The 23,007-nt window shown below is 40.6% G+C and overlaps 1 protein-coding gene across 2 annotated transcripts in view; it reads right to left on the bottom strand.

The window, feature by feature from the left end:
• The window catches only part of DOCK4 (dedicator of cytokinesis 4), a 282,880-nt gene that overhangs the window by 101,195 nt on the left and 158,678 nt on the right, over positions 1-23,007 (bottom strand). For both annotated transcript variants that reach the window (XM_066633137.1, XM_066633138.1), the window contains exons 13-22: positions 21,129-21,254; positions 9,481-9,605; positions 8,532-8,694; positions 7,581-7,687; positions 3,427-3,583; positions 2,473-2,570; positions 2,295-2,378; positions 2,104-2,204; positions 1,409-1,490; positions 294-464 (exon numbers count right to left, since the gene is read on the bottom strand). In XM_066633137.1, coding sequence (XP_066489234.1) covers positions 294-464; positions 1,409-1,490; positions 2,104-2,204; positions 2,295-2,378; positions 2,473-2,570; positions 3,427-3,583; positions 7,581-7,687; positions 8,532-8,694; positions 9,481-9,605; positions 21,129-21,254 — 1,214 coding nt within the window. The remainder of the gene's footprint in view (positions 1-293; positions 465-1,408; positions 1,491-2,103; positions 2,205-2,294; positions 2,379-2,472; positions 2,571-3,426; positions 3,584-7,580; positions 7,688-8,531; positions 8,695-9,480; positions 9,606-21,128; positions 21,255-23,007) is intronic.

Raw genomic sequence — 23,007 nt, 5'->3', positions numbered from 1 at the left:
TGTCCAATCCCCTTTTAAATGCATAAAGGCCAGGTGCCATTACCACATCCTGTGGCAAGGAGTTCTACAGACTTACATGCTGGGTAAAGAAATATTCTCTTTTGTCTGTTCTAACTCCCCCAACACTCAATTTTAGTGGATGTCCCCTGGTTCTGGTATTGTGTGAGAAGAAAAGAACATCTATGATTTATCACATTAAAAAAAAGAACTCTGTCCTCCTGTATAAATGAACACACAAAGAGGCAGCAGAAACAACAGCAACACAACTTAGGGCAACAGCTTTCACATCTTACTTGAGCCTGAGATAAGGAACTGGCCCCTTTGGTTTCTTGGGAAAGGAAGAATCGAACAGACATAAGAAGCTCCTGAATGCAACAGCAGAATTCCTCCTCATTTTGCCCTCCAGTAGCAAGAGAAAACAGCTTCCGTGACTGAATGATGTACTTAAATATATATTCTTGTGCCTACAAAATGTAAAAAAAACATGAACAGGTATAACCTTATTATCCATGGGTTTTTCACCTGTGGTTTTATCTCAACATGCTGAGAAGGTCCCTTTAAATTAAAGGAAAAAAATAGCCTCATTAATGGGGGAGAGGGCAGCTGGTAGACAATCCATCAATCATTCTGTCTCCTGGCCCTTAGAACAGCCTCTCTCAGGCAAGTACCTCTTCCTTCCCCCTGAGCACATTAAGAATGCAAATCTTTATCCATTCTCTCCCTGTGCTGGGCTCCTGGGGAGGGGGAATGAAGCCTTTCTAAGTGCCTGGAGAGAGAATGATTGCCTCTGTGTGCATTACAAAAGGTCAGCAAGGCTGTTCTTAAATTGCTGAGCAAAGAGACATTGTTATTTAAAGTTTTGCTTTAGTTCGATTTTTGCCATCCAGGTCCAGGTGAGTTCTGGGAGCAGAACCCTCTCGAGTAATGACTCAACCTGTATATCTGTGATTAATTATTGTTTTTTAAAATCAAACCTTTAGTGTAGTTTTCTGACATAACTGTATGTTCAGCGTAAGATGCAATGAAATCGTTTGTCTCATGGACAAAAAACCTGACACTGTCCTAGCTCAAAGTCATCTTTGAGGGAGCCATCAATCTTCCAGATAGGTCTTACACTACTTTAAAACTAACATACATGTATGTATGTAAAGAACTAAACAGATAAGATATCATTGGCTTGGATACAACAGACCTTGAGTAGAACTCAGCTTGTGGAATGGAGCTTTTCTTGCCCTCTCAACTGAAGCCTTGTGCTCCCTAAAAGCTCTGAGGTGGCTGCAGACCCTGGGGGCAATGTGGAATGCAGCATACATCACAGACTCCTCTTACATTAGCAAAAGTGCCCTCTGTACACACAGGGATTTGTTTGGATCAAAATCCATGTTCTCAGCTGAATTATTATTATTACCTTTAATACTTCCTGGTTGTGTGCTTGCCTGTCCACTTCTGTTATTCGATCAACATGCCACTTCAACACCTTTATAAGGTCTCTAGATTATATAACAAAAGACTTAGTTCCTGGAAGAAGTACTTAATACACTGGATGACATGAAGTAATTTCACTTGGCAATACAAAGAAATACTGTTTAAAACACACACACAAACACACACGGATGAGTCTGAAATTTTTTTCTAGCTATATCAAAAAATTCTGAAATCAGAATTGTAAATTTTAGATTATCAGCAGTGGCTTTTCAATTTTCCTAATGGATCAGCACAGCTTCCTACAATTTTTGTGACCTTGGATATAAATATCCATTATTTGACAGATTGTTCAAGGATTCTAAAGTAAAAAGTATTCTGAGTCCATGAAGTTCCAGTATAACTCATATCCACAATGTATATTTTAAGGCGACCCAACAGCCTGAGAAAGCACTGTCCCTGGTCCATGAAGGGGTGGGGAAGGGGGATGAAAAAGAAAAAATGCAGAAGACCATTTGACATGACATTTAAATGGAATTAATAAAATAAAAGTGATTCCAACTTGTTTTTCTTTAGCAGCAATTTACTGAATATTTTGATCAATGCACTTAATTCTACTTTTATTCATCAGATGACCAAACATAGCTCAGCGTGAAACAATTTAAGTGTATATACTTCTACCTGTATGCAAGAGCTCCTGCAAAATGACTTTCAATGTAGGTGTCCATTACTGGCTTGAAATTATGAAATTTGCTATCCTGCAGCAAATTTATTATGTGAACCTAGGAATAATAATATCAGTTTTTATTAATGCCCTTTTCTTAAGCCTATTTCTAAACTTAAATCAGGACATATCATAAAAAACATCTTACCAAACAATCAAATACTTGGGATCCATACTTTTGAGAATTTTCATCTAAAATGCCAAATAAAGTATCCAGTGTATCTTGGAGAAACTAGACAGTTAAAAAAATTCAAAAAATAAATTTAATACAAATTTATTTGTATTATAATTGTGATAGCAACATAAACAGCGAAAACAGTGTTTACCTTTACAATTTCTGACCCATCAATTTCTTTCAATTTTGAGAGGCAACCTGCTATTTTTTCTGGATGGGCCCTCCATTTCAGAAGGTCAAGCATGTCCCCTATCAATAAAAACAAACAAAATGGCAGGAATGGTGTTTAGTTAGACTTGCTTAGCAAATATGAAAACCCAAACATAGAAAACTGGAGAGACAACAAATACAATCCAGCAAAGGTGTGTTTAAATCTAACTAAAATCAAAATGATTTCAATCTTATACAAAATGATTCTTAAAAAATAGCAGATAAGAATTGATGGCCAATTCCAAATGCAATTTCTAATTCCTTAATTGTGTTGCTTTTTAAACGTATTTACAACTGTAGTAAATAAAATATGTACAATACAATACCTACATAAAACCAACGTCTGTTTTGGTTCATAAATTAATGAAGTTTCATAAATTCCTTTATTCATTTGCAGATAAAACCACTGGTTTATTCATTATCTGTGTTCATCTAGCTAAGATTAAATCATAAAACAAGTTGTCAAGCAACAAGAGAGTGAATTCTCAATTTAACAGACTAATGGGAGAAGGGGTGCCCATTTTAATGCTGAAAAGTCTGTTAATTCCAAATGCATTTATGACAACAAACACATGCACACACAATACATATATGACTAGTTTTTAATGAAACTGACAAAGGGCGCAATCCTAACCCCTTATGTCAGTGCTTTCCAGCACTGGCACAGCGGTGCCCACAGGACATGTGTTGCATCTTGTAGTTGGGTGTCACTCATGGAGGCCTTCTCAAAGTACGGGAATGTTTGTTCTCTTACCTCAGAGCAGCACTGCCCTTATGGAATGCACTGACATAAGGGGTTAGGATTGCGCTCAAAGTTAGTTACTTCTGGTCTGTTAATTGAAGGGTTCACTAGATTTACTATTACAATATTTTAATAATAAATATGTTACTATACCATTTTGAGTGAGTTTAGTCGAACAAAGAAACGATGTAATCCAGAATGATTCTTTACTGGTTTTTACAGCTTGGTGGTTGTTCCCAAGGAGATGCCCCTTTGAAAAGGGGAATTTGAGGTAGCGACTAGAATCCTGAAGGCTTACATTTTCTTCACACTGTGAGAACAATGAAATTACACTTGTATTTCAACTCACTATTATAGGAACAGAATTTTTTAAAAAAACCATTAAACTGTCACATCCATTGTGGCATTCTTTTGAAAATGATGAAATCTGAGATTGCTGTATTTCTGCAAAACATTATTTTGCACATGAAGAACTGCTAAAGTATGTTAGCAAATGTCTTTTTAAAAAATATGTATGATTTACAATAGTAAATAGTATAATATTATGTATTATTGTTCACAGTCAAGTCGGATTTCAAGTTCTTAAAATGTAAATCTTATTTTAACATTTTGGTAAGCTATACAACAACATTTCAGAATTGCAATATAGCAATTTCAGCTATATTGTTACATTTGTAACATTTTACCAATGTTATTGGTAAAAGAATGTGAACACTTTTTTTTGTCTTCCCAAGCAGACAGAACGAAAAAGTGTTCATGTTCTTTTACAAATAACATTACTAAACCTTTTTAAAATACAAAAAAACAAAAACATACACAAAAATATGCTACTGTATGCCGACGACGCTATCATTCTATCATGGACACGTATTGGTCTTACCAGGCTGATTAGCTATCTGACAGCCAATAAACTTCATCTAAATTATGAAAAATCAAAAATTTTGGTATTTGCTAAAACTTGGAAGCCTTTTAAGTGGAAATTCAATGGCCATATTATTGAAGAAGTCAAACATTTTAAATATTTGGGTTTACACTTTTCATACAACCTTTCTTGGTCAGCCATTGAAATATGATTTTAAGTGCTGCAAAAATAACATTTCAGGCCATTAACCACTTTTTTTAATAATAAAGGCAATTCTTACATACCTGCAGCACTCCGAGTGTTCAAAGCTCAAATCATTTCCCAAGTTCTATATGGAGTTCCCATATGGATAAGAGCCTGGGATCACTCGGATGAACAGCTGCAAGCAACATTCTTGAGAAAAATTTTAGGCCTCTCAGGGTATGTACCATATGCTGCTCTGTGTCTTGAAACAGGCCAGATTGAGACCTGGGCATGGCTGAGAATCTTTTTCTGGCTTAGAGTCTACTATAATGGGGAACAGAATAGTTTACTTCACTGTCTCTTGGAAGACAGGTCTCCTATAGTAGGCTCTTCTAACCTTGAAAAAAAAAAATCAGAATGAAGGGTATTGAACTTGATTCCCTGGGATCCTTACCCCAGATGGAAGCTTACCAGGTTATCAAGAGAAGGCTCTTAGATATTCAATGGCAGAGTATGCTAACTGCAGTGAACAAGACTTGTTCGCCATTGAATAGCCAGATCTCATTTATGGCCAGACATCCTGCAACATACTTATATCTCCTTGAATCTTCATAGAAATGAAGGGCTTTCTCTTTGGCAAGATGCAATGTTATGCCTTCGGCTGTAACGACTGGAAGATATAAGGGAATCCCTTATAATGACAGGTGTTGTGTGTGTGAGCTGAGAGAAGCAGAATCGCTAGCTCACATAATTTTGTTTTGCCCACTGTACTCTGAAGCTCGTTTGAAATTTTTAGACCCGTAGTTGCATTTAAAGAAAAAGTATGATGGCCACAAGGACAAGATCCTAAAGTATCCTAAAGATACTTGTCAGTTAATGCTCCAGACTCATTAGAAAAGATAGCTACTTTCTTGGAGTCAGTGTTGAAGAGTAGCAGGTTTAGACCCAGGACACAGGGGGTTAGCCAGTTACTATCATTATGATTTGCATTTGTACTTGTGGCTGGTACTGTAATTATTTGTCCTTTGTCTTTTTTTTAAGACATACGTATATATGCCAATAAAGGTTTTTACGTCTAAAAAAATATAGCAATTTCAGCTATATTGTTAGATTTGTAACATTTTACCAATGTTATTGGTAAAAGAATGTGAACACTTTTTCTTTTTGTCTTCCCAAGCAGACAGAAAGAAAAAGTATTCATGTTCTTTTACCAATAACATTACTAACCCTTTTAAAAATACAACAAAAAAACTTGTATAGATTCATTCATTCATTCGAAAAACATTTTATCCTGCCTTTCCCGTTTGCCAAAGCTAGTGTTAGATTTTGACATCATACAGACATGAAGTCTAACCAGTCTATATAGAATACGTTATTAAGGGCGCAGTCCTAACCTGTGCTGGAGCAGGCAAGCCAGGAGGCTTGCGCTGCATCCAACACAGGTTTGTTGGCTGCAACAGCTCAGCCACGGGCAAGGGGAAGCTCTTCCCCTTACCCGTGTGTAAGGGCTGCATGCCCTAATGGGTCTCCTCGGACCTGCACCAGCACTGCAGGTAGCACAAGACCCCTGTGACTGCTGGGTCCCAGCCCCACCCCTGGCTCCCGGCACGCTCCCATGGGCCCGCCCTCCCCCACGCCCGCCTCATGCCCACCTTTGCCACTTATGTCAGTGCGGGAGCTGCGGCGGAGGCTTCTGCCTCCATCCACGCGTTGGCACATCTGAATGCGCTGATGTGGCTACTGCCTAAGGAGGCGCAAACATGCTTTATGGCACGTTTGCGACTCCTTCAGGGCACCTATACCAGCATAAGTGCCGGTTAGGATTGCCCCCTAAGACACATAGCTTTGAAACTCCCAGTAAGGTACCAAAGGATTTGAACAAGGGACTTCAGCAGCAGGGCCCTGGTACCTTAGTCCTACCATGAGGGCAGCTCTCAGGCACAAGGATATATTAATGCTCAGCACTAGCCAGGTAGCAACCAGAAAAATGAAACGGCAGCTCAGCGGCCCAGCAGGACCAGATGATTTGGGAAACCAACAGGGACCAGGCTAGCCTTACAAAAGCATTGGTTCAGGTTTGGTTTTTCAGTCTGACCAACTCACAGCCCAGTCCAAACCAACATTAAAATACAGATGCAGCCATGCCAACGGGACACGCACTGCATTCTGTGGTGTGGGGGCAGTCACAAATATGTTTGCGCCCTTACCCCTGGGCTGCAGTGCAGCTGCAGCAGTGCTGGAAAGTTGGCTAGGATTGGGCTGTCAGCTATTAAAGTAGCCATACTAACTTCTGCACCTCAGCTAACCTCCCTTTCCTTAGTCCTGTGTTTTTCAGCCAGGTTTTGACACCATCCCATAGAAGTTGCATAAAAGTTTACAACCTCCCATGCCAGGCAGAAAAGGGAAGAAAAAAAATAAAGAAAAGTAAATTATGTTTAGTTTTGTTGTTGTCAAAAAAGAAATGCAACTATGCTTATTGATAACTTGATCAAGAAACAAAAATTTGTGTTGCCAAGTTCACCTTGAAAATTAAATGAAGTCTCAGAATTAGATTTTTGAAAGTTCTTAATTTTTTTGATCAGAAATTATATTGTTGGTTTATTGTCTCTTTCATTATTAATCAGAATTCCATAAAACAAATTCAAATATTTTTATTCTGCTTTCCTCCAATGCATCTAGGGCAACCAATATGCATACTGCATGTTTTAAATAAATAAAATAAATATGCTGAGTCACACTCAGGTGTGTCTCCCATTTTTACATTTTGAGGATTATTTTAATTGCTTCCCTTTAATATTGTAATGTGAAGTAGTTACATGTGGTTACCGCCACAGCTGAAATGTAAAGACTGTTATCAGGGAGAAAGTACATGAGAGAGGTTTCCCAAATGGGAGCAATTTATGTCTCATTGTGCACAGTTCCCTCTGTGTGCATGTGTGTGTACATACACATGACTTCCTAGGTGGGTGACAGTTGAATAGATGTGAACTCGTAGCAAAACATAAGATCCATCCAGTAGAATAATTATCCACAGTACAAGAAACCTCACTGAAATACATAACAAGATTTAATTGAATCTTGTTATGAATCAGCAATATTAGCTTGGAAAGATAACATGAAAGGATATTTTACCCAACAACAAGCCTAGCATTCTTTTGGCTGCCCTTTCAATCTGCCAGAATCTAAGAGCAGTCCTAGGTATCTGAAGTATTTTTTTTTTCTGGTTAAATCATGTTTCTCTCCCATTTCTGATTGAAATTACCTTGTGCACAATGAGCTCATGAGTACCATCTGGCAATGTCCTTCCATTTTCCTGCATCAGAGGAACGAAAGAAAAACCAAACAACTTCTTCTCTCCCTTTTCTTTTGCTGAAATACACATATAAATTAAAAATCTACTACATTCCAGGAATAACACATTCATTATCAAAGTTACACATACAATTGACACTCATTCACCACTTTAGAGCCAAACACATGTTACAATAGCTATGAAGAAGCTACTAAAAATGGCTTCCCCACAATGATTCCTAACCTCAGCCATAACCCAGAACACACTAACCACAACTAATTTGAATCCTATCCAACTTTCCAGTGTCGACACAGCCGTGCCAATGCATCTTGTGGTGCGTGGGCAGTCTCGGAGACTACCTAAAGATAAGGGAATGTTTGTTCTCCTACCCCAGGGCTGTATAGTGGCTACATCAGCACTGCAAAGTTGGATAGGATTGGGCTCTGAATTTTGGAGGTGAGAGACACAGAGGAGGGGGGCGGGAAGCTTGATCCTCTGTTTTTCAAGTCTGCACCTCTCTTTGCAGATATGTTTCTTCCATGTTTCCCTGTGCAGCATCAAGTTAACTGCTGGACATTGGAATGGGTTTCATAAGGAGAAAATGAAGGAGCATGATTAAGGCAGGGGGATTGGAATCACAGCTGCACACACTTGTGTCTTCATATTCAGCATGAAAGGTCTTCATTCATTCTCTAGTTACGGAGGCACAATCATCTCTTTTTTGCAGGAAAGTGCTAAGGCAAACCTGTTAATAGCTGGTGGTTTTGCATTATGCTACCTGATGAAATAAAAGCTATTTTCTCCCTAGAAGGCTAAAAATACTAGAAGCTCCATTATAAACTGGCATGCATGAGAAGTGTTTGAAAAGCTCTCTCAGGTTGCCTAATGCAGCCACAAATTCAATTCATGAATATGTCTTACTGGAACAGTGCCGAAATTCAAAACGAAGGTGTGCCCCCCTAAATTTATCCACAGGAATAGGAAGTTTCAGCAGCTCAGCCCATCTGGGACTATTGTTGTGATATAGCACAAAGGAATGGAATTCAGAAGCCAGGGGCTCTCCAGAGCCGAATGAGATAAAATCCTAATAAAGAAAGGAAACACTTTTAAGGTCACAATTCTCAAAGTAAATGGTGCATCTCCTGCAAAAGGTGACACAAGGAGCTATGGGACCTGTTGACATTTCCTGACCCTCCTCAAGAATAGTTTGTTGGTGTGCTCCCCCCTGTGGTTTGCTGACCCAGTAAAACAGTGAAGTAGAGAACAAGAAGGGCTGTGTTGAGCACTAAACAATATTGCTCTTGGCCACCCTCTAGATCAATATTTCTCAAACTGTGGATGGGGAGGCAATTTCAGGTGCGTCCCCATTCATTTCACGTTTTATTTTTAATATATTAGACTTTATGCTACTGTTGTATGTGACTGCAACTGGGAAAATGTTACAGATCTGTACTTTTAACAGGCTACTATGTATAAGCTTTTAACAATGATAGTAAAAGCGACTTACTCCTGGGCAAATTGCAGCCTAGGATTGTTAAAATTTTCCTGCTTGATGACGTCACTTTTGGTCATGACATCACTTCTGGTGGGTCCTGACAGATTCTCATTCTAACAAGTGGGTCCTGGTGCTAAAGTTTGAGGACCACTGCTAGATTCCAAAACAGTTATTTCTGAGAATACGATCTTACTGTCCCATGAATAACTAGTACATAAGTTTCTCTTTATGTCTAAGTTGGAGTTTTTGTTGCTACAACAGAAACCCTGGGTTGTTTTAGCCCACAAACAGTGACCATCTGAAAAACAATAGTTTATAATATAAATAATAAACAATAAACAAAAAAGTGAAGGGCAAAGAATGTTTTAAAATTACCTTTAAAATTTGGCCACTGCTGTCCACAATGAACATTGTCACTTCCAAGTTCCTGGCCACGCTTTTTCCTCCTTTCTCAAACTCTCCTCTTTCTATCGTGATATATAAATCATTCCTCATTTCACCTACGGAAGGAACATACAATTGATTGTGAGCCAAACAAAAACGGGGAGATTTGTACTTACCGTGAATCCCCCTTCTCAGTGGTCTCCATGTCCAGATTAGTCCTTACAAGTGGGTAGCTCCTCCCTCTCAGGTAGGCAGGCCAAAGTCTTTTGGTCATCCTGAGGGGAGGGGCTGCCTGGACTCCCCAGACTGTCCAAGCTTGAAGAGCCCCGCCCCTGACCCCAGATGTCTCTGGTCCATCTGGAGGCACTGTAGTGGCGGTCCTCTGGTGTCACGTGCTGCATTGCGTGTTGGCTCAGGGGATGAGTGTAGAATGGGCCCAGGTGGCAGGGGATGAGTGCAGAATGGGCCCTACCCCAGGTCTATTGCTACTCTGCGCTGTACTGCGTCCCCCTGACTTTATGATTCTGGTGTTCAGCATGTCTGTTTCTCCTCCCTTTATTATTATTTTTTTTAAACGCCTGCGACGGCAGGCGGACTAATCCAGACATGGAGACTACTGAGAAGGGGGATTTACGGTAAGTACAAATCTCCCCGTTCTCCAGTGGGATCTCCATGTCCATCTTAGTCCTTACAAGTCCTTTTTCCCCCTGGTGTAGAACAGGGGTGTCCAAACATTTTGGCAGGAGGGCCACATCATCTCTTGGACACTGTGTCGGGGGCCAGGAAAAAAAGAATTAATTTACATTTCAAATTTGAATAAATTTACATAAATGAATATATTGGAGATGGAACTTATATGACTGAATGAAGGTCTTGCAATAGCTCAAGGCCTATAAAAGGCCTTGCACAAAGCAAGGCTGGCCTTTCCTTTGCTGCCACTACTGCATCACAGACGTGAAACAACAGGTAGTAGAGGGAGCCCTTGTCCCACAGCTCAGGTGAGAGATCAAACAGTTGTCCTCATGCTGAAAGCAGCTGTGTTGAGCCAGCACTAGCTCCAGCAAGTCTCCAGAGGGTCAGAGGCTCATTGGAGACTGGGGCTCCCTGAGGGCCTGATTGGGAGCACCTGAGGGCCGCAAGTGGCTCCCAGGTCGGGGTTTGGGGACCCCTGGTGTAGAAGAAAACAAGACTTCACTAGCACAAAGAGAACATTAGGTAGAGTTGTTTGCATGCTAGGGAGTGTTGTGGACTCCCCTTGCAGGCCACTTGTGTGGATGAGGGAGTTTGAAGACCATGAAGTGAAATCTTCATGATATGGCTGACTGTCACCACATGATGGTTTGTGCTTTTCCTATACAACGGCAGCAGGTGCATTTTCAGAACACAATATCATGGGTGGTAACAGCCTCTAGGGATACTATGGGAAGGGCTGTTGGCATTTCAGCAGCCTTTCCACAGCAAATGTATTATTCAATTAATGGCTATGATCCTGTAACAACATTTGTGACTATCTTATGCCAGGATTAGTCCATAAGTATCTGACAGCGCAATACTACTGTTTGTTAGTGCCAGACCTAGCCATCATAACAGCACTGTAAAGTGTTTTTTAACGACTCATGAGTAAGCAGTGCCGGCGGGAAGGCCTGTGCCATCCTGACAGTGCTGTATCCTGACCCGTGGCTGCCGGCAGACTTAGGTAAAACACCAAGTGGCTCAATGGCTGGGGGAATAGAGGCAGAGAGAGGGCATTCTGGGGTGTGGGAGGGCAGAACAGGAGTTAGATCAGGCGAGGAGGATGCCGGATTGGGGAGGAGGCCTCTGCCGTATCTTACTCTCCTTCCCAGGTCTGGAAGCCCTACACTGGGCTTCCTGGACTTGTCCCAGCTAAATAACTGTCGTAGATCCATACCTCCTTTGGGCAGACTGCAGCATTACTCAGAGTAAGGGGAAAAATATCCCTTTACTCCAAAGAGACCTTCAGTTTGCTGCTAATGAGCGCTGGATACAGTGGAGGCCATGTGGCTCAGTTAAGATAGGGCTGTGGCTGTAGTAGTAGTAGTAGTAGTAGTAGTAGTAGTAGTCAGGCCATAGGATCCACCTGTTAGCTATTTTTTTTTAATCAGGAAACATCCCTAATTAATTAATAAACAAATTGACATCACCAGCACTATGAACAAAAATAATGAAGAAAATTCTGCTGTAGAATCAATTGCATTTTAGTACTTTAAGAATTATATTACAATAGAGCAAATACAAAATGAATGTCAGAAACTGATTGCTGATTTGTAGTGTTTTTTTTAAGCTAGCCAGATAATTTATAATTAATGCTACAGATAACAAACATGACCAGGAATGTAAAATTTAAGGCACAAAACAATCAAGGCCCATTCAAGCAGGCAATTACACCATAATCCATTCATTTTGTTAACCTGTCATAACTGTATCAGATCTTAAGCTTAATATGAATTCAATCATCCATAGATGAAAATGCAGAAAATGTACTAATGTGGAAAATCCAAATCCTAATTCAAGTAAAGCCTTTGGTTAATCTGCAGTGTAGACTAAGAGAGAGGAGGAGGTCCAGCCAGGGATACATAACAGCAGCAGGGAAAAGGAATAGTGAATGGAAAACACTGGAAGAGGCTGACCCAGACCTCAAATACATTAAGGCAGAACATAATCCTGCTCTTGACTGCCTGTATGAAGAGTTTACAGTGCTAGGGCACTATATATGACAGTGTTTCTCAAGGTTTGTCCTCCGCTGTACCACTTCACATGGTCTACTTATTTGAAGTACCACCAGAAGTAATTGGTGATTATATCATCACCATTTATTTCTGGGTTGGGAGGCCAGATGCAACACGGCAAACACCAGTAAGAGGCTCAGGATGGATAGGAGGGCTTTTTCAAGCATGGAAAAGCATGCTTTGGAGCTCTGCCCACCAAGCTGAACCTCCCACCACTGTGTTGCTCCTGATCTTACTGCTGAGTGGCAGTTGTCCACGGGTCCTGTGAATACCACCAGAAACCATCTCAAGTACCACTAGTGATACTTATACCACTGGCTGAGAAACACTGCTCATATGGACACAAATAGGCCTCAATGATCTTCTCCACTCCTAGCTATAGAATCGGGGCTAGTCTTAGGGCAGTTTAGCCAGATAACTGGGTCCCATGCCTGGTGGGGCCCCGTTGTGGGAGAGAAAGCAGAGCACCTGTAGCCACCACCTTGCTTTGAAGCTGACACTCCAGCATGGAATCTTCCATGTCTCTCCACAAACTACTTAAAAGATTACAACCATATTACAAATATAAATTCTATTGAGATGTCCCATCTCTTGGTAACTACTTAGTGAAACAAGCTTCAGAGGTTTTCTCAAACATGAATTTTTATTTCACTTTTTTAAACACATGGGTGGCATTTCTGAGGCCATTTCTGGCTTCCAGCACAGGCATACCCAGAGAAGACGATCCACCCAGGTGCATGTACTGTTAATTGTTTGCACACCACTTTTCTACAGGGAAATGCCATCTGTGCAGAGAATTAGTCATGCTTGCAGGAGCCCCCAGTTTTCTCAAGGAGAAATGGGAAAGTTAGATAATTGGTGACCTTTGGCCAGTTGCCCAATGATTTCTTCTTACTTAATGAAATGTTAGTGGATGTTAGTGGCCACCTTGTTGGAAAACTCCCAAAAAGCTCAGGAAAAGGAATTCTTCAAAAAATAACTAGCTAAATACTTTTGTAATTTTAAAGGCATTCTCTTTACACATAAGAACAGACTTGCTCCCTGAGGCATCTGGTGGGCCACTGTGCAATACAGGAAGCTGGACTAGATTTGTCATTGGCCTGATCCAGCGGGGCTCTTATAATGTTGCAAAGGAAGTGCTTGGGTATTTTCTTTTATATTTACTTTTATGCTCCTTTGCAGACAAATCAAGACTGGTAAATCATATTGCAAATATTTTCACAAAACAAAAAATTATTTTCCATGGTTCCATGGATTTCCTTTTGTTGTGGAAGTAAAATCAGTTGTGTTTCAAACACCTTGCTTGCACCTAAATCCACTATTCCAGGGGTGTCAAATATAAGGCCAGTGGGCTGAATGTGGCCCCCACAAACAATTTATCCACTTCCCAGTTATAATGGGGTTCTCCCAGGGTGATAGTTGGGTTCCCTCATGTCTTGAAAATATGAACAAGATTTGGACCTTTTCTCTTCTATCAATTTCAGCTAATGAATAGGAGATACAATAACATTTTCTTTTTTCATATTCTGCCAGACATTTGGAATCAGTGTGAGCTGTGCTAATGGGGCATGTGCTGCATCCTATGGTGGGGAGGCAGTCACAATGGCCTCCTCAAGGTATGGGAACATTTGTTCCTAACCTCAGGGCTGCATTGCGATTGCACCAGTGCTATAAAGTTGTATAGGACTGGACCCTTATTCCCCATTGATCATAACATTTCATGGATGGTTATAGTTCAGACCTGATTTACTTAACTATATTGCTTTAAACTTATTTCTTTAGACCTCACACAAACAGAAAACCTATCTGACAAAGGCCCCTGGTAAGGAAAAAAAAAAGAGCTCCAATTCAATTTTATTGACTTTGCAATCAGCCCAAAGTTATTGCCTGTAAAGTCAGAAGAATATGACTAGAATGGGAATTGTACTGTATTGTGTCAAACAAAGAGACGATTCTCTCAGGATATTTGTTTTGCTTCCCTGCTTTCATAATGACTGTAAAGCCTAAGGGAGTCCTAAGAACTGGAGTTTGCAACTCACCTACCAGGCAGTGAAACAACTGAAACTAGTCACCTGTGTGTTGTGTGTAAAGGTTTCTGAGAAAGAAGGCTTCTGAAAGTGGTGCTGGGGGTCTATTTTCCTCCGCATTAACCCTACAGGGTTCCGCAGTTCAATTTTAACCCCCATTGTCTTAATATTTACATAAAATTGGTGAAATCATTTGGGAACAGAGAAGGAAATGTCAACAATATGTGTTAAAAGTGAATAAACTTAAGCTCAATCTCCTCAAGGCTGAATTGATGACTGATTAAAGGACCTGAATCTTTTCCCAGATCTGCCTGCCCCATGAGGTCATCTCAGGTGACCCTGTTGTAAGCACTGACACCATCACCTTCTGACACTTTGGTGCTGGTGGCCTGCAACAGGGCCTTCTCTGTGGTGCCTTTGAAACTCTGCATCTCTGGAGCTTAGAAATGCCCCCTCTGCTGGTCTTCTGAATGGTTTTCTTAAGGGTTTTCCGATTCAGCAGACTTTTAGTTAGTGCATCTTTTTGAACGTGTTGCTTTTTACTAGCGGCTGTTACTGCTTCGTATTTTAAATTGGCTGTTATATTGTTTTATTAATTATTAGATATTACGAGCTGTCTAGAACTCTCAGCAAGGGTGCAAAGGAAGGCTATGCTCTTAAGTAAATAAAATAAATGATGGTGAAGGAATTAGCATACCAGTTAGCTGGGAAAATATCTTTTCCAAGTGGATTTATTATATTCTTTCCTAAGGACCAGGTTTACAGTTTGGGAGAGCTCTTGGACCAACCACAACTGCTGCATTCTCAAACAATAGTCATGGCTTGGAGTGTGTGTGTGTGTGTCTTCCAGCTTCCTTCGATTCACAAGCTGCACCCATAGAAGATCAAGACCTAATCGGCCCGTTGTGTGAAATGAGTTTGACACCCATGACGTAGTAATTTGCCTTGGTGACTTTCTTTCTTAAGACAACTTTTATACCACTTTTCAAATTTTTTTAAAAAAAGGTCACAAAGTGGTTTCACACTGGACTACTGTAGTGGTTCTCAAACTTTTTTTATTCGAAACCCCCTTGACTTACTAGGCCAGTGGTTCCCAAACTGATGGGCTTCCACACACCAGCCAGGGAAGCACTTGACCCTGTCACTTTAAGGGAGGGGGAAGGTAGATATGTGATCCCTGTGATTACACTGCTGCCAGGGATGGGAGGGGTATTTTATTTATCTGCAGCCAGCACTGCAGTCCTTGGGGATCTAGGGAGCCCTCCTTAGGGCTCCTCTTCCCTGCCAATGTCTAAAAAAAGAAAAACGGGCATTTCTGGTTTTTGTGATGAAACAGCCGATTTTTGGTGGATCATGAAAAGTTTTTGAAACAATTAAAAACTCTGCAAGTCCAGTTTGCAGAAGAAAATAGTTGTCATAAAGTAATCTCCATGCCTCCGAATTAAAGTGTCACATCTTCCAATTTTCTCTAGTAATGGGCATGCCATAGATCACATGTGAACCCAGTTTCAGCCTCTAGTCTTGGAAGTCCCTAACTGCTCACTTTGCTCTCCAGTTCAGCCTTCTGGGTTCCCTGAAATTACTGTAAGAGTTTGGGAGAAAAGTTCTTGGTCTTCTTTTCTAGACAGAGTCTAGCAAATGTCCACATACATACATACATGTGACGACTCTAGCAGCCTTGGGAGCATAAAATCCCAATTATTATTAATTAAGTTATTAATTACTATATTAACAATACATAAAATATTTCTTTTTAGAGTAGTGGGTTGAAATAGATCATTGTTTTTAAGAGTGGGTCCCAGTGCTAAAAAGTTTGGGAACCACTACATCGTCTTGGGCCTGCCAATTTCAGGAAATCTCTTCCATTTGAGCCTCCAGCATTTTAAGTGCAGGCAATGGGACCATGCTGCTTTCAGGTGGCAGCTGGTTTCTCCCAGGAGCAGAGCTTTTTTTTATAGCTCAGGGGATGCTCATCCTCTGGAAGTTCATTTACATGCCTCCTTTAGAAGATACAATTTTTTTTTTTCATATTCTGCCAGACCTTTGGAGTTAATGTGAGGGCTTGGGGATATTTTATATTAAATGCCAAACAAAAATACTGGAAATAAATAATAAAGGAAATACTTTTAAAAATGGCAAATGCACATAAAAACACATTCATATAGGGAACTAAAAATGAGAGCAATGTCCAGTAAATATACAAAATTCTAGATAACTATGTAAGATCACTCAGTGGTTCTTCTTACATTCCAAAGCTTCTTGCGTTCCAAGCTTTGGCCTAATCTCAAACCAATAAGGCCTTTTAAAACAAGAGTTACAATTCAGTTACACAGACCAAATAAAGTATTTTCATTTTGCATGTACAATTCAGGGTCAAACCCATAAAGACGACTCAGATGACAGGCTCAGATGACACAGATGTTAATTCCTTCAGGAGCCATTTTTGATCCAACTAAGTCTGATGAAAAGGCTTCCCTGTAGATGGTGCTCATAGCCAGCATCTGAGCAGAGCAGCGTTGATTAATTACACATGCCCCTGAGCAGAATATTTGTTGCTGATGTAGAAGAATGCATTTTTGCCTACTCTTCCTATGGCACAGAAAGGTCAAGAATGGGACTGGGGATATGACTATCCAGTCAAAAACAGTGCTGGAAACTAACTGGAAAACGTTAAAATCTGGAGCAGCAGTTTACATTAAATTACCTGGTGTTTGATTTTGTGCATAATGCTCTAATTTCTGGACTGGACATTTACAACACATATATCTTCTCTAATTAAAAAAATAAATACCAAATACTTTGACCAGAGACTATCTACTACTCCTGATGGACAAAACTTGTGTGTATTATAAATGTAAATAAGACAATGAAAGAAGCTTTCCTGTTAATTTATTTTCCCTTCTAGCTTCCTAAAACATTTGAATCATAATCTCTGAGCACCCACAGTACCTATAGGCAGAGGGTTCCTCAATGGGCTCTGAATAATGAAGAATAAGGCATTCCTCCCATGTACCTCTCAGGTCCTTACCCTCTTGACAGGAAGTAGGAATGGAACTACTTGGCTCACTACTCCCTTTGTGCTAGAGATGAAGCACTCAGAACCCGGAAATGAGTAGCAATGACAACAAAACATGTCATGCAGTGGTGTCACTGCCGCTTACTTCCATGTATGGCAATCAGTTGCAACCCTACTAACAGCAGTAAGAGGGTCAGGATAGGCAGGAGGGCCTTTCCAAGTGTGCAAAACCACGCCGAATCTCCTACTGCCGTTTGCAGGGTCGTGTCACAATCTTACTGCTGGGCGGTGGCTGGTACACAACACCTCAGTGAGTGCCTTGTGACACACCAGGGAATCTCAGTGCACTGTATGAGCAGAGCTGTAATTAAGCTGTAAAATTCACTGCCACATAGTGTAGCAATAGGAATATCACTATTCTCTCCCTGCTTTTGGGGGGGGGGGAGTTGAAGGAAAAAGGAATTAAACAATTTCATGGAGGAAAGGTCAACCAATTGATAGTCATGAAAAAGAAAACTGAAGACGCCCCCCCCCCAGGCCAATTTGCCAACCTTACTGCTTATCTTTTGGCAATCAGTTAAAATCTGGCCTTTTAATAAACCTTTTGGCTTGAATTAGTTTTATTTGCTGCTCCTGAAACTCCAACTGTTGACAGCGTTAACAACATCCTTGAGGCTGTTTTTATATAATTATTTTTACATTTTGTATTGGCATCCGCCGTGAGGGTCTCTGATGGAATGGTGGGATATAAATGTTTCAATAAATGAATAAAATAAAACCTGCACTGTTTTATAGGTTATAAAACCTGTACATGGTCAAAAAGGCATACTTCTGCTTTTTGTCTTCAGGCTATGGTTAGCAACAGGAAATTCATTGTTACTAAGGTAGGATTATCACGATCCAATAAAAATCTCATTTACAGTACAGAAGACAGGACAAAAGCTGTTTGGTATCCAAACAAAAGCATGTAGCCAATTACCAAGCTGACGAAAAACTGTGTCGAAATCTGTATTTAAGAGAAATCTATTCGCCAAAGCAACCCAGCCCTGAACAGCTGTTGTCTACTAGTGGCAGGCTACACACTGCTTGACTGTAATGTATACTTTCATACTGGCATAGCACAGCACTTTGTCTCACAACGGGATGTCCAAAAGAGGAAAAATTATTTATAGCAGTCAGAGGAAAATGTGACAATGCACAGCAGAGGGCTGCTATATCATACATTGCTAGCGTAGAATGGGATGGAGCTAATGGGAATGCCTGGCGTTCGGTAAAAGCTACCACTCGTTATCAACTACATCATTTTCCAAATGATGCGATACCGTTCTACCAAATTAATGAGCTACTGTACAACAAAACAGGGCTACCAAAAGGTGGCAATACTGAAACAATATTAAATTCTAGTAACATTAAGCGTTTGACTTGAGCTCAGTGCTTTAATTTTGTGATACCTTCTCATCTTTTTTTGGTAATAAAAAAGGTTATTTTCAGAATAAGGATGAAAATTGTTATGTTATTAGATAAAGCCCTGCTGAATCGGACCAAAGACATGGTCAGACTACATCAGATCATGTAGTCCAACATCCTGTTTCTAGTATTGGAGCATGAAATTGATTGGTGCAGATTTAAGGCAGAGAAAATCTCCCAACACTCAATTTCATTGGAAGACCCACCCAGTTCTAGTACTGGAATTTTTCTCCCTCTCTCACATCCACTCTTTCCATATAATTCATAATTAGAAAATTAATTCTCAAAACTCATTTTTCAGTCATTCCCCCTTAAATTGCTTTGCTTCTAAGCTAAAGAGCCCCAATAGTTGTATCTTTTCCTTAGAAGAATGGTGTTCCAGCCCTCTGATCATTTTAGTTGCCCTCTTCAGCACATTTGCCAGCTCTACAATATCCTTTATGACTCGTTTCATACAGCAGGCCGAATACAATTCATGATGCCTGCTGAGGGCCGGAGATGATGTCTGTAGGCAGGAAGTGATGTCATTAAGCAGGTCATGACCAGAAATAAGCACTTTTTTCTCATTTTGGAACTTATTAGCTGCAAATGACAGAAGAGAAAATATGCAAATCTTGATCATATTTCAAAATGGGAGAGCCCAATTATGCTGGCAGCCCTTTCAGCAGTGCCACTTCAGCACTGCTCAGCAGCTGAGAACACAAGAGCCAGATGAAAAGCTTCAGCGGGCCGCATCCGGCCCCCGGGCCTTATGTTTGACACCCCTACTTTATGACATGTGGCAACCTACATTCCCTGTAAGGGTTCCACATTGGTGCGCGGAGCCCATCTCTTCCTGCATGGCATTGCAACTGCATTGTGACACCGTGTCTGGACACTTGGGCATGATGTCACATGTCATTGCCGAACTCCCAGGTTGCCAAGCTCTGTGCTTGTGATGCTGGATTGCTGCTAAGACACACTGAACTCCAAGCAGATGTTCATGATTGACACTGGGAAGACAGCTGTCTGTGACATCTGCATGGTATTCCAGGTAGAATTATAAAAATTACCTTTTGATCTTAGATACTTGCCATGGAGACTAAGGTAAACTAGAAAGAACAGCGAGGAAACTTCAAGCATATAAACTAGGTTCCCAAAGTAGGAAATGCAATGCTTTAGGGTGCTCACACAGGCACTGTGGGATGTTCCCAGTGGTACCTCCTACCTATTCCTCTGCCACCATCTTGGATCTTGAGAGATTTAATGAGATCCAAGATGGCATCACCCAAATTGCACAAGATTTGGGTGCCGCCATCTTGGATCTCATGAAATCTCACAAGATTTGGGTACTACTATCTTGGATCTCACGAGATTTCACAAGATTCAAGATGGTGGTGTCTGGTTGAGCTGGAAAAAGGAGGCTGCAGGGGTGTCGTGACCCAGGTAATTTTGGGAACCACTGGAATAGGTTCATTACAACTGCAGACACCCAAGTAGGAATCTTTTCATTAATAACTTGAAAATATGATTGGCTGTTTAAAAACGGCAAGGCTAGATTTTAACAGTTATGGTGTAATAATCTTGAGCATCCAGCAGCAGGAGCTTCAAGTCTTGTGCCAAGGCTTGCTGTATCTGGTGGGATGATTTATAGCTAACCTTCATTTGATTCCCAGAGGCAAAGTTCCCTGAATTCTTGACACATGCTCCTGTCTAAGCAACTAATACTCAGACCAGCTGCTGCCCCAAGTGCCTAATCGTTGCTTTAGATGTGTTGCCATCCTAATTTCAGTTGTTTCTCCTTATTATGCTAACCTTTCTTCTGGTTTGTTCCATTCAATAATCATGTCTTTTTGCATGATAACAGATGCCCTGCTATCACCGTCAACTGGAGTTAGTTCCTGATGTCAGATTTCTTTAGTTTGCCATACATCTTTCTCCCTCTGGTGTACTTTCCCAACATTTAGAATTTTCATGCAGACCTAACCTTGCAATTTCACTACTTCCTTTCGTGAAGATTTGGGCTACTCAGTGCAACCTGACCTAAGCATTTACTAGGAATTAGATCCCATTGCTCTCAGAGCAACTAATTAACACAGAAGAATGCTGAAAACTCTACATGACAACTGCAGTAGATGCAAAGTGACAGGAGACCCTCTTTCCTATTGGTTTTTGAAGATTTCAGGGTCCAGCTTTTGTAGTGCCTTCTGGGTGGGGCTTGGGGGGGGATCCTAGAATGGATCCCCTGCAGATATGAGGGCCCACTGTATCTGATGTACACCTGTACTGGCTACCTCTCTACTTCTTCAACCAACTGACAATATTTTCCTCAAGTGCCTCACAATCTAATACCCACTTTAGGACATGACTCTTCTTATATTCATTGTCTCTTCTCTAACCTACCTGGCATGATAATGTTGGAAAAGCCCAGCTTCCTTGTTATTGATACTCCATGGGTAAACATAGATGTATAATCCCTTCTGATTTGTTCAATGTCTCCATGTAGCAGCTGAAGAGAAACAGCCAGACCTATAAAGGAAGACAACATAAAAGAAAACAGATGAAAAGGGCAGAACTTGGCTATTATACATGTTAGCCTAGCTAGCAGTACCAGGGCCATACAACAAGAGAATGAGAGAAGTGGTATACATTTTCAGTGTGAAAGACAAATTGGCATTGACCAGAGATAGTGAACATCTTTATTCTCAAGCACCACAAATCTCAAGACAATGGTCCAAGTTAGTACCTGTCCTTCCACAGGTTCGGGACTCACAAATTAAATACACCGTGGGTTCTGAACCCATAGTGGAGGGCTGGACCAAATTACAGTTTGATCAGTTGGAACATCGTGGCAACTATGACTTACTTATGACAAAGTATGACTTACTTATTCTTACAAATGAAAGTTTATGAATTTTTTTCCCCCCTCACTTTGGCTAAAACATCGAAGAGACACCATGAGAGAGATCATGATGCCTCACCTGGCTCATTGGATATCCTTAGTATAGATTGCTATTCTGAGAAAATAAGATATACCAAATGAAGTGGTATATGTTACTAGATCTTCTGACAGACTATGAGCACAAAGCTTTAAAATACAGTTTTATTATCAATGAATAAATCTTTTGTTGCTGATCAGCTTCCCCATCCACTTATCTATTCTTATGTCTCAGTTCTTCCCACACTTGTCATTTTCTTAATTTGCTACCATAAATAGTTTTATTGTTTAAATCATTCTTCGCACACTGAATGCTGCCTAGGGAAGTGCCAATGTTGGCAAAACAAAAACAAACAAACAAAAATTAAAAATTAAGGAGTAGTTCTAAAAATCAAAGTACATATAGTATTTTAAACATTGTCAACTGCCCTATCAGCCCCACCAAACAGCCAACACAAATATGTACTAACAGCACAACCCTGTGTGTCTATTAAAAAGTAAGTTCCATTGTTCTAGGATAGTGTGCACAGGACTGCTGCCTAGGCAAGTTGTCCATTCTTGGTTTTAAAGTCAACTGGTTAAAGAAGATTGTCATACAATTTACAGTAAAAACTGGGTTATCTAACACACATGGGGAATGGAAGCATCAGTTACTCCAATGTGCTACTTAACAAAGCTTTCATCACTGAAACACTCTCTCCTTACCTCAAAGGGCTCCCTCAGTGCTGCCTTTCCACCTTCCTTCCTTCTTTGTGAGGGTCCTCCAGGAACAAAGATGTTCCACTTACTTCCTTTCGAGCCCCACATGTTGCAGGAAACGCAACATCTCCATTCCCAAAGAGCCAATGTGAGGGAGTGAGGGGCTCAAAGGCGGGCAAGTGGATTGTTTAAATGATGCTTTTCTATCTCACACATGCACAGCACAAAACGAAGCTCCTAACGCGGATCCAGACCATTGACTGGCCCCAGCTCTCATCTGACCCTGCCCCAGTTCTCCAGGGTTTCTGACAGAAGTTTTTTTCCACCCTACCTGGAGACACCAGGATTTGAATAAGGGATCCTTCTGCAGGCAAAGCAAATGTTCTTCCACTGAGCTATGGTCCCTCCCTCAAAACGGTCTCACTTGGTACAGAGCTTGGTATCAAAAGAATCAAAGATGGTTTTCTTTTTAATTTCAATTTTATTGATTTTGTTAGCTCAGCACTGGTCCAAATGGAAAGGCGGGATAAGCATCAACAGATAAAAATTTTAATGTCATTTTCATAAGTGTTTCTCCCATGATAAAAGGGAATGCCTAACTCCCTTGATTCTATGCTCTAACATCAAACATGTAATCAAACAATT

This window comes from Tiliqua scincoides, chromosome 7 (assembly GCF_035046505.1).
Source record: "Tiliqua scincoides isolate rTilSci1 chromosome 7, rTilSci1.hap2, whole genome shotgun sequence".
In the NCBI taxonomy this organism is placed as follows: domain Eukaryota; kingdom Metazoa; phylum Chordata; class Lepidosauria; order Squamata; family Scincidae; genus Tiliqua; species Tiliqua scincoides.
The sequence above is the reverse complement of the archived record's forward strand: the minus strand, read 5'-3'. Positions and strand labels throughout refer to the sequence as shown.